Genomic DNA, 15015 nt, shown 5'->3' with positions numbered 1-15015 from the left:
AAGAAGTTTGTGTGTGTGCGTGCATGTGTGTCTTCAGTGCCCAGAACAGTGCCGATACTGTCGAATAGCAGGCATTTAACAAAAGTATATGGAATGCATGTTTAGGACAGCTGGATCTGGCTGGCGGGAGCTACCCTGATGTGGCTGGAGGAAAGATGCTGTGGGCTATCTTTACGGCAACTCCAGGGAACACCACGCACGCTGTATTCCATGTGAATGGAGAGTCCAGAGAGCACAGCTCTATGTGAAATTCATTTTGACCTTGTGCATCCTCTGAATGGGCTTGGGGAGCCCTCCACGGGGTTCCACTGGCCACAGTTTGAGAAACACTCATCCAGGAGAACAAGATCACAGGCAGTTGGGGCAAGACCCAGCCTCAGAAGAGAGATCCTGGTTCCCAGCATCTTACAGAAATAGCAGAGTCACCAGACTTCAAGAGCCCCTGAGGGCTGGACAATGAATGTTTCAGAGGCAGGTCTGAACTGACAGCCAATCACCAGAGTCCACCTCCTCCCTCCTGTCCCTGACCTAACCCGGTGCCTTTCATGAAGTTTTAGAGGCAGTAAAGCAGAGGTTGAGGAATGACTGACTGGGGAGGTTGTATAAATATTGGGGGTAGACTAGTTTCTTGGGAAGATTGACTTGAAGAATTGAGGTCAGGAAAGAGAAGACAGACTGAGGTCAAGTCCATCTGGGACAGGAATTAATATAGTTGGGGAGGCAGGGTGCTGAGTGAGCTGAAGGGAGAAAGAAGGGAAAAAACACCTAGTGAGATAAGAGATTCAATGCACTGAGAACATCGTCTCTATTTGCAGAACTATTTTGTTCATATTAAGAGGAACGTCACATATTAATAAACAAGGTAGATGAGTTTTTGGTGGATGGGGGCTCTTCCTGCTTCAGATTCAATACACTTTGGCCCCTCTGTCCAGGGATTGTGCCAGGTGGCTTCCAGAGATCATCTTGTTTAAATCTCCCCACACAGTCCCACAAGGTAGGTTTTCACCCTCCATTTAATATGAGGAAACTGACTTTTAGGTTAGAAAAACTGCCCAAGTAGGAAGCAGAACATGGACCCTGAGGGCTCTGTCCACCCTCGTGTTGAATTTTCTCTCTATGGGTAGGAGTGTACATATGTTGTCACCCAAGCCATGGCACCTCCAAGAGTAAAAGGGAACATTGCTGATAACGTGCCAAGGGCAACGGGCACAAACACGGTCATCCTGGGTCCCACAGGACCTACGGTTGCTCTGCAGGTATGTTCAGCCCTTCTCACTGTGGAAAATACCTCAGTACTCACATTCTCTAAGCCCCATTCAGAATCCTAGGGCTGACCCTGAAATAGGACTCCACGGTCCTAACCAAAGTTCGGTTTAATGTGTGAACGCGGAGAGCGCGACTAAAAATGAAATAGACTCTTGGGTCCTTCTCCTAATCTGTGGCAGGGGGATAGCCCAGAGTGGCCCTGAATCAAGCAGAAGGTAAGAGAATAAGTAAAGCAAGAGGGTGACACAGGCTTTTCTTGTATTCTGATTTTCACCGTGGAAATGTACATTTTGCTTCAATTCTTGGCATTTTAAGGTCTAGAGGATAAAACAAAGCTTTTCTTCATGAGAAAGCTGCTTTTCCTCATTCCTGTTTTTTTTTTTTTTTTTTTTTTTTTAAAAGCTGGTCAATCACTAAGCTTGTTTGAGTGATGGCAAAGTCAAAATTATGACTGCCTGATTTTACCCTTCACTGCACTTGTCAAAAAAATTAAATTAAAGATCATGTTTATGAATATAATGCATGAAGTGCTGCGTGGCATCCTGAAAGAGAGACTGTCTCTTCTGTCCAGCCACTCACAAAACAGTTTGTCACATAATACTTTAATATGCAGAGAAAATAAGAGGGCAGAGAGAAAATTCTGCCTCTCAGGAAATACGAAGTGCATTCCACCCATGGTTCATGTATTCAGAAAAATTTATTTTAGTAAAAACAATAATAATACTTCTAATAGCAACATTAGATCCTTCAAACTTGTATAGTGCTTCCTAGTTTCCAAAATGTTTCCACATATAATTTCATCTGACAAAAGAGATCATTAATATTTTAAAGTGCAGTATAGGACTGCTTGATTTAGCATTGCAAGGGCTCGGGTTCCTGAGGAATGAGTGTCACATGCAGGCTTGTTGAATATTCTATGTAGAGGCAATTGTACAGCGAGAGTCAAAGCGCTAGTGTTTTCTGTAAAAATATGATGGAAAAAATAGCATTCATTACCAAAAACCACTGAAGGCTTTGGAGATGAATGTATGGAGAAAATTACTGTTCTAAACTTGCTACTGAATTTTAGAAGCATAAAGTCTCTTTAGTTTTTAATGAAAATGTTTTTTTATAAGCATAAAATAAATCTTGAGAGATATATATATTTCAATTACACATAAATTTAGAGAGTTGAATATTAAACTCTCCAAAGTCTGCCCCTGTCCCTTCTCCACTCCTCCAAGATAATTCCTGAGGTCATTTTGATATGTATATCTTTCCAGACTATGTATTATATATGTAGATATGTATGTACATACACACATAGCTATGTAGATATGTATTTTATATGTATATTTGTATGCATATACTATCTACCATTTATGTATTCTTTCTCTACCTATCTATCTATCAGTCATCTTCTAATCTACTTATCACCTTACTTATCCATCTGATTCTTGAATACATGGCTGAGCTGGTGCTTTTATAATGAACTTCTAAGAAGCCAGAAATGATGAACGATATTGAATCAAGATTTCTAAGCAAGCACTGAAATTACTGTTTGCTTTGAGGCATCTGCCAATCTCAGATGGTCTAGACCCTAGAACCATGGTTCTCAGACTTGAGCATGCATCTGAATACCGGGCGGGCTTTTAAAAACACAGATTACTGGATCCTACCTCAGAGTTTCTGATTCAGTAGGTCTGGGATGGGGCCCTAGAATTCGTAGTTCTAACAAGTTCCCAGGTGACGTTGGTGATAGATACAGGAATACTCATTGAGAAAGTCTAGCCAGAACTTGAATTGAATGAGCCACACATGTGAAGGGCAGTGCTTCGGTTCTGAAAATAGTGGGGAATTTGCCTGTCTCAGCTTAGCATTGGCTGGAGAAGGAAAAAAGGAAGATAAAGGTCTCTGTTGAGATTTCCTAATCTTATACGTGCACTAATGTGGGCTTAAGGACAAACAGCAAACAAAACAAGAAATAAAACTTTAAGCCAAATATGTAGTTTAAGGTATTCCTAAATTGGCAGTATCTTCAAGTATTTCAGAAAACAAAATATAAATAAATAAGCTTTTAATCCAACTTCAAAAAATTCCCACCAAGAAAAATCCAATGAACATGGCAATAAAGAAGGCAAAACATACAAGGAAATAACTACAAGCATGAATCTGCAGAAAAAATAAACTGCAGAATTTTGATTTATACAGAGTGGAGACATTGAAATTTCAGATACAGATTTTTTTAAAAGATACTTTATGTGTTAATTAAATAAAGAGTGATCAGGTATATCTGAAAAAGAACCAAATAAAACTTATAAAAATGAAAACTATAATAACTGAAATGAGAAACTCAGCAAAGAGTTAAACATCAGATTGAAGAAAGTTGAATAGAAATTAGCAAATTGAATGATAAACTTGGAAAAAGAAACCATCAAAGAGAGCTAGTGGCACAGAAAAAAAAAATGCAATGTAGGTTAAGAGTCATGAAGGACAGAGAAAGAAAGAATAGAAGGTAGTGTAGAACTAACATTTGTTGAGGTAATAGGTGAAAAATTGTCAGAACTAATGAAAGATGCCCATGTTCATGTCCAAGAAGCACAGCAAATCCTAAGGAGGATAAAGAGAAACCCACACTGAGGTATACCACAGTGAAACTGAGGAACACCGAAGATAAAGAATAGATTGTCAAGACAGCTGGAAAGAAAAGACAGATAACCTAACAAGATACAATAATTAGACTGAGAGATTACTTCTTAACAACTATAGGATTGATAGGACTGTGGGAAAATATCTTTAAAATGTTGCAAGAAAATAACCATCAACCTTGAATTTTTACCCAGCAAAACCACCTTAAAAAAAAAAAAAAAAAAGGAAAGTAACATCTTTTCAGACAAACAAAGCCTGAGAGACTTCACTAAGGGAACTTCTAGAGGATCTACTTGTGAAGGATAGAGGAAAGAGACTGAGAAAAGCATGTTTTATTAAAGGTGCTAAGTTTTTGTAATGATATTCTTTCAATTAAACATTTTGTAAGAAACAAAACTGGTTTAAATTATTGGGAGTTGCAATTGGTGGAATGGGTATTAATCAGGTTTTTTTCAAACAATTATGCCTATGATGTGGTGGTTTATGGATAGCATTACCATTTATATCACATGCCAGACAAACAGTTAGTGGTCTGAAACTGCTAATCATTTCATTATTGGCATTGCATTGCAGTGGGTCAAATCAAAGTATACTGTGGTCCATGAAATTTCAATCAAAATAATGAAAATAGAACTCTATATCCAAAAGTCCACAGTATAAAAAATGGAAATAATTTTAGAAATTGTTTGATTTTTAAAATTTGATGTTCAATATTTTAGTTACATATTTAAATATTTAAAGCTAAATATTTAAAGTTAAATACTTAAATATTTATAATATTTGCTTTCACTCAAAGCTGTAATGATGGCAACATTTCCTCCTTCAACAAAACGAGTTCTAATTTCCAGAAGAGAGAAAGCAAAAAAGATTAGAGAAGCCATGTTGTTTCCAGAAAAAAAAAGAAAAAAAATTATTAAAAATTATTATTAAAACGTTAAAAAATTATTAAAACGTTAATAAACTGCATGGACTTGGGCAAGTTAAAGAACAGTTTGCAGCCTATTTTAAAAACAGCTCTGGGGCTTCCCTGGTGGCACAGTGGTTGAGAATCTGCCTGCCAATGCAGGGGATACGGGTTCGAGCCCTGGTCTGGGAAGATCCCACATGCCACGGAGCAACTGGGCCCGTGAGCCACAACTACTGAGCCTGCGCATCTGGAGCCTGTGCTCCGCAACAACAGAGGCCGCGATAGTGAGAGGACCGTGCGCCGCGATGAAGAGTGGCCCCTGCTCGCCACAACTAGAGAAAGCCCTCGCACAGAAACGAAGACCCAACACAGCCAAAAATAAAAAAACAAAACAAAAAAACAGCTCTGTAGAATGAGAAAATTTGACCATATGCTCTCAAGATTCTTCTTCTGGATCAAAATATAGCTATTATGGTTATATATGCTGCAAAATCCAAGTGAATTTGTGTTCCAACTCCACTCTCCATGACCCTGTCTGAGAATGTATATTACAGGGTGAGCTGAGGTGATCAGTAGTACCTGTAAGTGTCGGAAGCAGGGCAGGGAACCCAAAGGTAGGAGAGAAGTGAGATGAGGCCAAGTGATGGGGATTTAGGCTGAGTGATCTCTAAATAAAAATACCAGAAGTTTCTCTTACTAAAACATATTAGAGAGATGACCAAGTTGGAAAAGGACTGATAACTCTAAAGTAGGAAGACTGTAGAGAAGGGTCATGACCCACATTCCCCTTCTACCCAGTGATACACTAATCCATTTGCATATCCAGTAGGAAAGAATGATTGGAACTCTTTGAATCATAAGAGGAAGTCAGACATATGCAACAATACAACACCTGAATACAGGACAGAGTTTATTTTGTCAAAATACTGATAAGTAACGAGTCCCCTATCATGCAGTCATCTATCACTGGCATGTCAGATTCTGCTCCCTTTCTCACTCCTTTCCCAGCAGCTTTTACTTTCTTATCTTGGAAGGCATCTTAGGAACAAACACGCAATCCCCATGTTTCTGTAGAGTGACTAACATTTACATTTCACCATGATGCCACAGACCAAATGCCCCTGGTAACAAATCCACAATGATGGCACTTTTGTGACTCAGAGCAGATTCTGGGATGACATATTTGGGTGAGGTGAAGACATAGTATTTAGTCATATTAGGATTATGAGATGGTTTTCCTAAACAAAGCAAATTATTTAGGAAATAATGAAGTTTTCACACATTTGAAGGAATAACTCAGAAGAATCCCCTTGTTAATTAAGGTGACAGAACTGCTGCACTGTATGTGCGCCACCCCCCATGTGACACTTGGAAATGACAGCAGCCTCAGCCTCTGGAAAACAACCTTTGATGTAGGTCACACGTGTGATGGGAACCACTCAGTGAGGTGGAGCCTCTCCAGGGAAAGGGCAATTGTTGTTTTGCCCCTAATCCATTTCCCAATCATGGTCTTAAGAGACTGTCCAGGAAATGACCTAATTCTAGTAGGAGGTGGAACCCTGACTAGTCTCCCAATCAGATCCTAACAAACCCCCTCCGGCCAGTGAGAGCTGCTGTCCTTCTCCATGGTTCTAACTGTTCTTCTTGGAATGATTCTAAACTTTCCAGCACACTTCAATGAATTAGGACAATGTGTACCCTATCATGGTCCTGATTATTATAGTAATTATAATGGAATAGCCATCACTAATGGAAAGCAGACCTGTGCCAGGCACTTTACATATGCTATTTCTACTGTTTATCCCTTGTTCCTCACCCAGAGGACAGTGGACATTTACTGCCACGCCTGTCTCCACATCCCCCTCACCTAGGGCGAGCCTGGGAGAAGAAACAGCCCCATGGTGAGTCTCTCTCAGATCCACCTGCCTTCAGAGAGGACATGTCCTGGCTTATTCTCACCAGGGCAGCCTCTATCCAGGCAGTCGAGGATACCAAGGACAGTGGCACTTGCTTTTAAGTGGGCAGAGTCTTTCATATTCAGGAGTGAAACCCAGCATTAGGGAGCCCATCTCGGGGCAGCATAACCACAGCTCTGGTCTAACCTCATTAGTAACGAAGCTAATATTTTTGACTTCAACTTTCTTACAGCTTTGCCTTCTCAATTGGTTCTGAGCCCGGATGAGGGAGAAGACAGTGTCATGACTTATTGAGAACCCGTCACGCACACAGAGGCTGTGCAGTCATGGAGGTGAGCTGCTCAAGGTCTCCTTTCAAGAGACAGCCTGATGCTGGGAGTCAAGTTGGCTGACAGCATCCAGCGGCCACACTTTGGGGATTCAAGGCAGTATTATGTTCATGTCACTTTCTCCCCAAGCCACTTGCAGCCAGAGAGCCCTCAGGGGGGAGGGGACCTTGCAGCCCAGACATTCCTGCTCAGTGCAAAAGCCCTTTTATCCGGTCCTTGCCTGGGCTTCCCCAGACTCAGACTAATTTGCAGACGGAGGCTCTTCCAGCTCATCTGCCTTCCTTCCTTCTCTCCTTCACCCACTTCTCCCTTTCCTGCTCCTCCCCACTTCATCCTTCACAGGCTTTCACCCAGTACTTTCTTGCACTTCTACTTCACCTTGGCATCTTCTTTCCCAAAGACCCAAGCAGACACCATCAGTATTATTGTACTCGCCATCTCACAGTGGATGAACTGTGGCTCCAGGCAAGAAAGTAGAGGCATAAATATGTTCCACTTTTAGAAGTTCATGCATACCATTAGGTTAGAGGCTCACTTTACAAAATACCTAAAGATACCGTTTTAATTGAAAAATTTGCATATCTTATAAGTGTACTCGTGTTGTAAGTAAGAGAGAGGGCGTGTCATTTCTTCATAAAACTGAGCCCAGTTGGGCATGCCCATTCAATGCATAAATGCAAACATACACTGGCTTCTAGAAAGGAGAGGAGAACGCTAAAGACAGGAAGCGTTTCCATCTCCCCCTCCTGAGGCTTGGTTCTGGGCTCAGAATGTGTTCATGAGAAAAACAAATGATCCAATAAGACAATAGCTACCATGCAACTCGTCACACACAGATCTGGACCTTCACCCTTACCTGATTTCAGAGCACCTAACTGGTAAGCACTACCCACAACTTCACACTTTGTAGGAATGAAGGATACGTCATACTGAGAAAATGATTTTTTTACATTTGGTTTTTACCTTAACAAATGGAACCTGAATCTGCTATTTCATCCTCACATTCAGGGGAGAGTAAACATATTAAGAAAGGAGAAAGAAGTGCCCAGTGATGCTTGAACCCTTAGAAATATCTGAATATGAGAGCATACACAAAATTTAAAAATTAAATAGAAGTTTCTTTTCATGGAACATTTTTTTTTAAGAAAGGAACAGCTAGACTTACCCTCGCTAGAGTCTTTGGAGCCTTCTGGCTTCTTTGCTTTGCTCTTCTTGTTGGGTGGAGAGCGGTCTTTTGGCTCTAACCCCTCTGGAAGCACAAAGATTTACTACGTTTTTATTTAAATATTTACCGGTAGGGGTTCAAAATTATGTTGATGTTTAATAATATATTTTTCTTACTAAACCTACATGTATAGTGAAGCTTAATTGCAGGTTTATCTGTCATTATGACCGAGCTAAATTTTGGCAAAGACCTGTGCTTCGCCAATGAACATGGACTTATACTTAGAGCTTAAGCATAAACACTTTTTTTATTGCCATTATTAATGATTCACACAAATGGGAAATCTTAAGTGCTTTTCTTTAAATTAAAAAATTTTCCACACGGCAACCCCAAATTATTATTATATTTTTCTCCAGGAGAGTTTGATTTAAAACTTCATGGATTAATTGACAGTTGTCATTGTGTAATTTCATTTTAGCCCTCAAAGTAGGGCTAGATGAGCTGTAAAGTCATCTCATTTTGGGGGGTTACGGTGAGGCTTGAAATTATCCTCCTTCTATTGAACAGATTTCTTTAGTAATCCAGATTCTAAAAAACCTCTATATGTCCCCGATTAAATTATTACGCTTCCCACTTTTCTCAATGGTCCCCCAACCAAGTCTATCCAAGGAGGCTAGTAATACAAATTCTGAAGACAGTTTTTAGGAAAACTATCATTGAATTCATCCCATTTGGATATCGGATACTTTGTTTGGCATTAATTTATATGTCCAGTCCTGGTCTCTCCACTTCTCAAAGCTTATGCCTTCAATGGCCCATGTGGCATCTTATTTTGCATTTGGACTGGATGTCTTCTGTTTGCCCTTTCAGATCCACTTTCCACCCTTCAACCCCCCCCCCCATCCCCAGCCCCATGTGCTCTGGGAGACTGGTCTCTATGGACCGCACCAATGAACTCCCCAGCTCACTGGCTTCCTGTTAGATCCAGCCAATGGGGAGCCCAGGGCATTTATTTCCTAGGCTACCAGTAGTCTTCAAGGGCTGGTTGTCTCCCTCAATCTAAGGTCACAGCTCCCGTCAGTTGACCTTCTCCTCACAGCCCTCTCTGTCTTCTGGGCCCTGTAACAACCATCTCCCCATTGTCCTTTCAGGGCTGGGATTTACCTGAACCCCACTCTTCTCTAACGATTCCCCTTTACTCAGCTCCCATCAGGCATTTCAAATGTATGTAAATAATCCCATTAGGCATTTCAAACAACACAGCCAGAACGATACTCTTGATGTCTGCAAGCCTGTTCTCTCTATAGTATTCCACATCTCAAGGGATGGTATGACTTATCTACCCAGGAATTCAAACCAAAAACTGAGATATTATCCTTCATATTTCTCTTCGATTACTTTTCCAGTAAAGCAATCCCATCATAATAAGTCCTATTAGCTCTGCACCAAAATAGATCCCATATTCCTCTACTGTGCTCATTCTTGGCAATCAGCATCCTAGTCTAAACCAGCAGCATCTCTTACCTGGGTTACTACAACAACCTGAATTCTAACTTCTAGCTTTCTAATCTCCCTACAATCTATTCTCCATGTAGCAGCCAGAGTTATCTTTTAAACATAAACCAGATCACATCACTTGCTTGCTTGTTTAAAAACCATTGCTCTTAGAATAAGATCCAAATCCAATTCCATGGCCCAGGACAACATGTCACTTGGGCTCCAACTACCACACTAGCCTCATCTCCCACTTGCTCTTTGCCTTCAGATTTATTAACTCCCTTCAATCATTTCTTCAATCAGTTCTAGGCTGGTTCCTGCCTCAGGAACTTTACACCTGCTGCTCTTCCTTTCCCCTGACACATATATTCATACATCTACCTCCTTCCCATCTTTTAATCTCAGATCAAATTCAGCTCCCAAGAAAGGCCTTCCCTGACTACTTAATCTGAAGGGTCCTTGCAAGGAAAATCTCTCGCAAACACATCACCTGGTGTATCTGAAATTATCTTGTCCCCTTGTTTATTTCTTTAATGTATGTCTCCCTTCTCAAACACCCCCTACTCTGAGAATATAAGTTCGATGAGAAAGGGCATTTGTCTTCCGTAATCTCTCTTGTGTCACTCGTGTCTAGCAGTGCCTTGAGAATTTCATTTCAAATTCTGTTTTATATCCCCTTCATCCAGGCCTTTCTTTAAGGCCAAGATATAATGGGGCTTGTGTGTAATTCTCACCCTTTTAGCAGCTGTTACCTACTCCAGGATTTTATAACTACACTACAGAGTTATGGCGACTCATTTTTCTTTTCCCATTTATTATAAAAAGAACAGAACAAAACAAATGCATTTGATAGATGTGCTATTAAAAACTTTGGCATTATGGACTACAAAGGTTTTTGGGCACGAGGGTTAGGCTTTCTGTGGTTGCAAGGCAGTCACATCCCAGGTCATTACCACGACCTGGGTGAAAAATGTTGCCAGCGACTACATTAGCAACTCCCTCAGCTTTCTGTCACCAGGCGTGAGATGGATATTGACCCTTCGGAATGGGTTCAGCAAAAACAGAAATGAGATGCTTGGAACAGCTCACTGGGCACAGATGCTGGGTTCAAAGGGATTCATAAAATGAGCAGAGTAACACTTGCAATATCTCTGGGAGAAGACTCTAACCCTCCCATGCCCTGAAATGCATCATCTACAACTGGGACCAAGAGGAGAGTTTCCATTGTTGGGAGTCCAACTCCAAACCAGCATTTCCTGAAAGTGAGTTTTTGAGAATTAAATTCTGAATTCTTGGTTCCCCACCTGAATGGGAATTCTTGGGGAATGGGTGAGGTTTAAAAGGACATCTATTTGCCCACATTTTGAGCTATTTACATACCCCAAAAGTATTAGTGCTTCCTTTCTGAAGAAGTTGTAGGGCACTCCTGGGGTGGTCAGTGGGCACGGATACATGTTAATTATGAGCAGTCGTCTATGACCTAGTATAGTATCATTTCGTAACACCCATGGAGACACTTAAATGAAAGTCACTGCTACATACGGCCTCTGTGCCCATGTTTCTACTCTCCCGCTTGGCCCGGGGGAAGCTAGAGGAACATTCCTCAATAGCACCCCATGCTTCTCCTTGACACTGTATCATACTGTCTCTGTTACCTCTATTTCTGGCAGAGGCTGGAATGCTGGGGTGTTGCTATGAGCATGTCTTTGCTCCCTGAGGAACTCAACTGTGCTCCTGGCTCTTAGGTCGCTGACCTGCCATAGGTGGCTGCTGATTTTCTGTCCCTGGGGCTCAGGTTGGGGTCCATTTCAAGAGTGCATGGTCTTGGAAATGAAAGGACATAGGGAAACATTTACTATGCTCGGCTTAAGTAATTAAAGGACTTAAAAAGGATCCTAGGCATTTAAGTCAGTCGGTTTCTACCACCTCCCATGGGGGCGGAGCCTCTCCTTAGGATGACCTTATCTGATACCATTTGATATGCTCTTGCTTCTTCTTACTACTAGAGTCTAGAGACAGGAGCACGAGGGTTAAGAATGTGAGCTTTCGGGTTAGACCTAGATACCGGGATTCTGTCTCTACTATATAAGCAAGGAACTAATCCCCCCTAAGCCTTGGATAATAACAGTCCCCATCTCTTAGAGCTGGTGCGTATCTTAAGTGAGTTCATGTATGTTGAGTGATTGGCACAAGGTACACACTCAAAACCTGGCCCAGCAGAAGTGTGCTGGGGCTGATCTGAGCCAGACTGGTTGGATCTCTCTCTCCTCCACTCCTACATTCATTGGGCTCATGTTTGGCAGCTCGAACAATACCATGGTAGGCATATTTATACCCAAGAAATCTGAAAACTCTTCAAATTGGGGCTCCCCCCACCCAGAGAGTACGTTTCCCAGCACCTCACTGGTTTTTGATATCCAAATTATTATCCACTATCATTCACTAGCATTTGCTGGCTGGTTGATTCACCCAAGCAGCCCTTCACTAGCGTCAACTGTATTCTTACAAATTCTTCCAGCATTTCTACTTGTAGGAGAAGAAGAGGTGATGCAGGGCAGAGGGAAGGCCAGCAGTTAATGGTCTTAGGAGGCTCAATCATACACTTCTCAGAGACCAGCACACCTGAGAGTGAGACTGAACGGAAGCCAGCCTGCTCGCCAATGTTCAGCAAGGTGAGCTGGCCCTCCATGGACCCATTTTGCACACAGTCCCCCATGGTTTCAGCACTCAGATATTGGGAATGGAGAGCAGCTTCTTAAGCCAATTCTGCCTGAGTGACTTAGCATCCTTGGGCCATTCAGTGTGACATGAACAGCTGAATCCAGCTGCTGGAGACAAAACCCCCAGGACACTTGGTGGGACTAAAATCAGAAATAATGACCCACTTAAGGCCCCCAAACCTCAAATGCTGACTCCAACCTTGTGGGCTCTGCATTAGCATTAATAATGATTTCCTTGAACTCACTCAGTGGTTCGGATAGCTAGCTGCATCTCATTAAGAAGTCAACTCCCTTTGCCTAGAAATGTGTACTTATGTCACTTTAGGCAAATGATCCTTAGCAAGATAAGCTCCTTAAGCTGTCTGGTTGAAAGGGCAGTGCTCCCCATGACTGAAGGATATTCCAGTGATACCTTACATGAGCAGGATACATTCATACACATGAAATGCAAGCATTAATATTAAATTCATGGAATCTAAGAGAGGGTGACCGCTTAAAGTCTTTTTTCAACCTATGGTTCTTTTAAATAATAAGATATCCTACCTAAGTATAGGAATTGATATTTTAATTGAAACTTTGCCTTGGGCTTTATGTTTTACAAAAGGCAAGCAGAGCCCTTGTCTTATGTTGAATTTTCTCAGAAGAAGACACTGAGAGAAAGGTTTGAGTGCAAGTACTTAATTTGAGAGATTACCCCAGGAAGCACCAGAGGGGAGTAGGGAAGTAAGACTGGAAAGGGAGGACAACCAGTTAGTGTGTTAATGAGAAAGTTCTGCTGTGGACAATCAGGGCTCAATACTGCTGGGAGCCTCTGGGCGATGGTATAGAATCCCGCTGTCCAATACTACATTTTGCCAATGATACCTGAAATGTGAATAGTCTGATTTGGAATGTGAGTGTGAAATACACACAAATTTCAAAAACTTAGTATGGAAAAATAAAGCATGTAAAATATCTGACGAATATAATTTTTATATTGATTATATGTTGAAATGATCATATTTTTGATATATTACGTTACATGAAATATTAAGCTAATTTCACTGGCTTTCTTTTTACCCTTTTCAATGTGACTACTAGAAAATCTGAAATTATATATCAGGCTCACATTTGAGGCTCCCGTTGTATTTCTACTGGGCAGCACTGGTCTAGGACATGCCTCAGATGTGTCCTGCAAGAGGTTGGTTGGATCAACCAACTCTTGGTCAACCTTGGCTGAGGTCTGCTTCAGAGAAATGAACTCCCTGGTACTTTGAGTTTTCTTTCATGAACAGAGACAAGCACTCAGCTGAAGGTCACAAGAACTTTCCTTAGAAAGCTGTTGGTATTATACAACAACAGCGAGAGCCAAGGGGATACAGGTAGGGAACGCAGAGCTGCTGTATAGTCCCTCTTCTACCTCTTCCTTTCCTGCTCCTGACTTTGAGATCCTCCCTCTGTTTCTCATGCCCTCTGAGTCCATGGTCCTGGGGAGACCACAGGAACAAGAGTGGATAGAAGCTACAGTCACTGTTCCAGTGAACTGTTATGAAGGCAAGGAACTGATGTTATTCCTTCATGAAGACAATGGGAGGTCAGGTGAGGGAGGGCTGTAACTTCACAAGGAAAAGGACGATCTTAACCAAACCTTGCCCAACGAGACTGTCTGCCTCACAGTTTAAAGAGCTCCCTGTTCGTGGAGTTGCTCAGACCCAGGTTGTCAGTGATTTGTAAGGAGTTCTGGCAGCAACAGGAGGTCACACAAAATTAGGGCCTCTAAGATATCTACTTCAGTTTTGAAAACTGGCTCCATTTCATGTCTAGAGCAGTGTGATTGCCGAAAGGAGAAACATGGGGCTCTCATCCCAGAGAATTAAGCCCTATGCCTTCTAATATCTGTCCGGTATACTGAGTGAAAAAAGCAATCATCCACTGAGCATTTACTATGGTCCAAGGAACATTTCAGGTATGATATCTCATTTAGTCCCCCAAACAAGAATGTACGGTAAGAGTTATTGCCCCCAGAAGTGTAAACTGAGGCTTATACAGAAAACTCTAATTCAAAGTCATTCAGTGGAAGAGCTAGGATTGAATCCAGGCCTATTGCTTCATGCATTCATTATCAAGTTCATATTGACCTCAGGTCAGAGCCAATGCTGTTAACCACTAGATTTCTCTCACCAAACACTGGTTGTTTTTGAGGAGTAGGCATGTATCTCACTTTCTGATAATGAGAGCAATACATCATATGTAGAGAATGCATTTTCCAAAGATGGCCTCAGCCATTTTTCAGGTCCTACCTGCTGTGTAGAACCTCACTGCTCCCCATCAGGAAACTGAGTCTATTCTCTCCTCCTCTGAGCCTGGGTGGGCTTGTGAATAACCACTCCAAAGAAAACAGTTTGGTGGAAGTAATTATATGGGATTCTTGAGGATGAGTCTTAAAATGGATATGCGTCTGGCTTGCTCACTCTCTCTAGAAAAAACAAAAGGAAGCTGGCCTCTGGGAGGAAGCCCAGGTCACAGGAGGAGGCCATGCACAGGTGCTTCAGAAAACTGCCCCAATTTAGGTCTCAGCTAACAGCCCTGTCAATCACCAGCCAGGCAT

The 15015-nt window shown here is 41.7% G+C and overlaps 1 protein-coding gene across 4 annotated transcripts in view; it reads right to left on the bottom strand.

Annotated features, from left to right (window-relative positions):
- MACROD2 (mono-ADP ribosylhydrolase 2) overlaps positions 1-15015 on the bottom strand; it is a 1990905-nt gene that overhangs the window by 164889 nt on the left and 1811001 nt on the right. For all 4 annotated transcript variants that reach the window (XM_082359151.1, XM_082359149.1, XM_082359153.1 and 1 more), the window contains one exon: positions 8212-8295. In XM_082359151.1, coding sequence (XP_082215277.1) covers positions 8212-8295 — 84 coding nt within the window. The remainder of the gene's footprint in view (positions 1-8211; positions 8296-15015) is intronic.

Source organism: Balaenoptera borealis, assembly GCF_965194805.1.
Source record: "Balaenoptera borealis genome assembly, chromosome: 16".
Lineage (NCBI taxonomy): Eukaryota > Metazoa > Chordata > Mammalia > Artiodactyla > Balaenopteridae > Balaenoptera > Balaenoptera borealis.
Note: the sequence above shows the minus strand (reverse complement) of the source record. Positions and strands in the feature narration are given on the sequence as shown.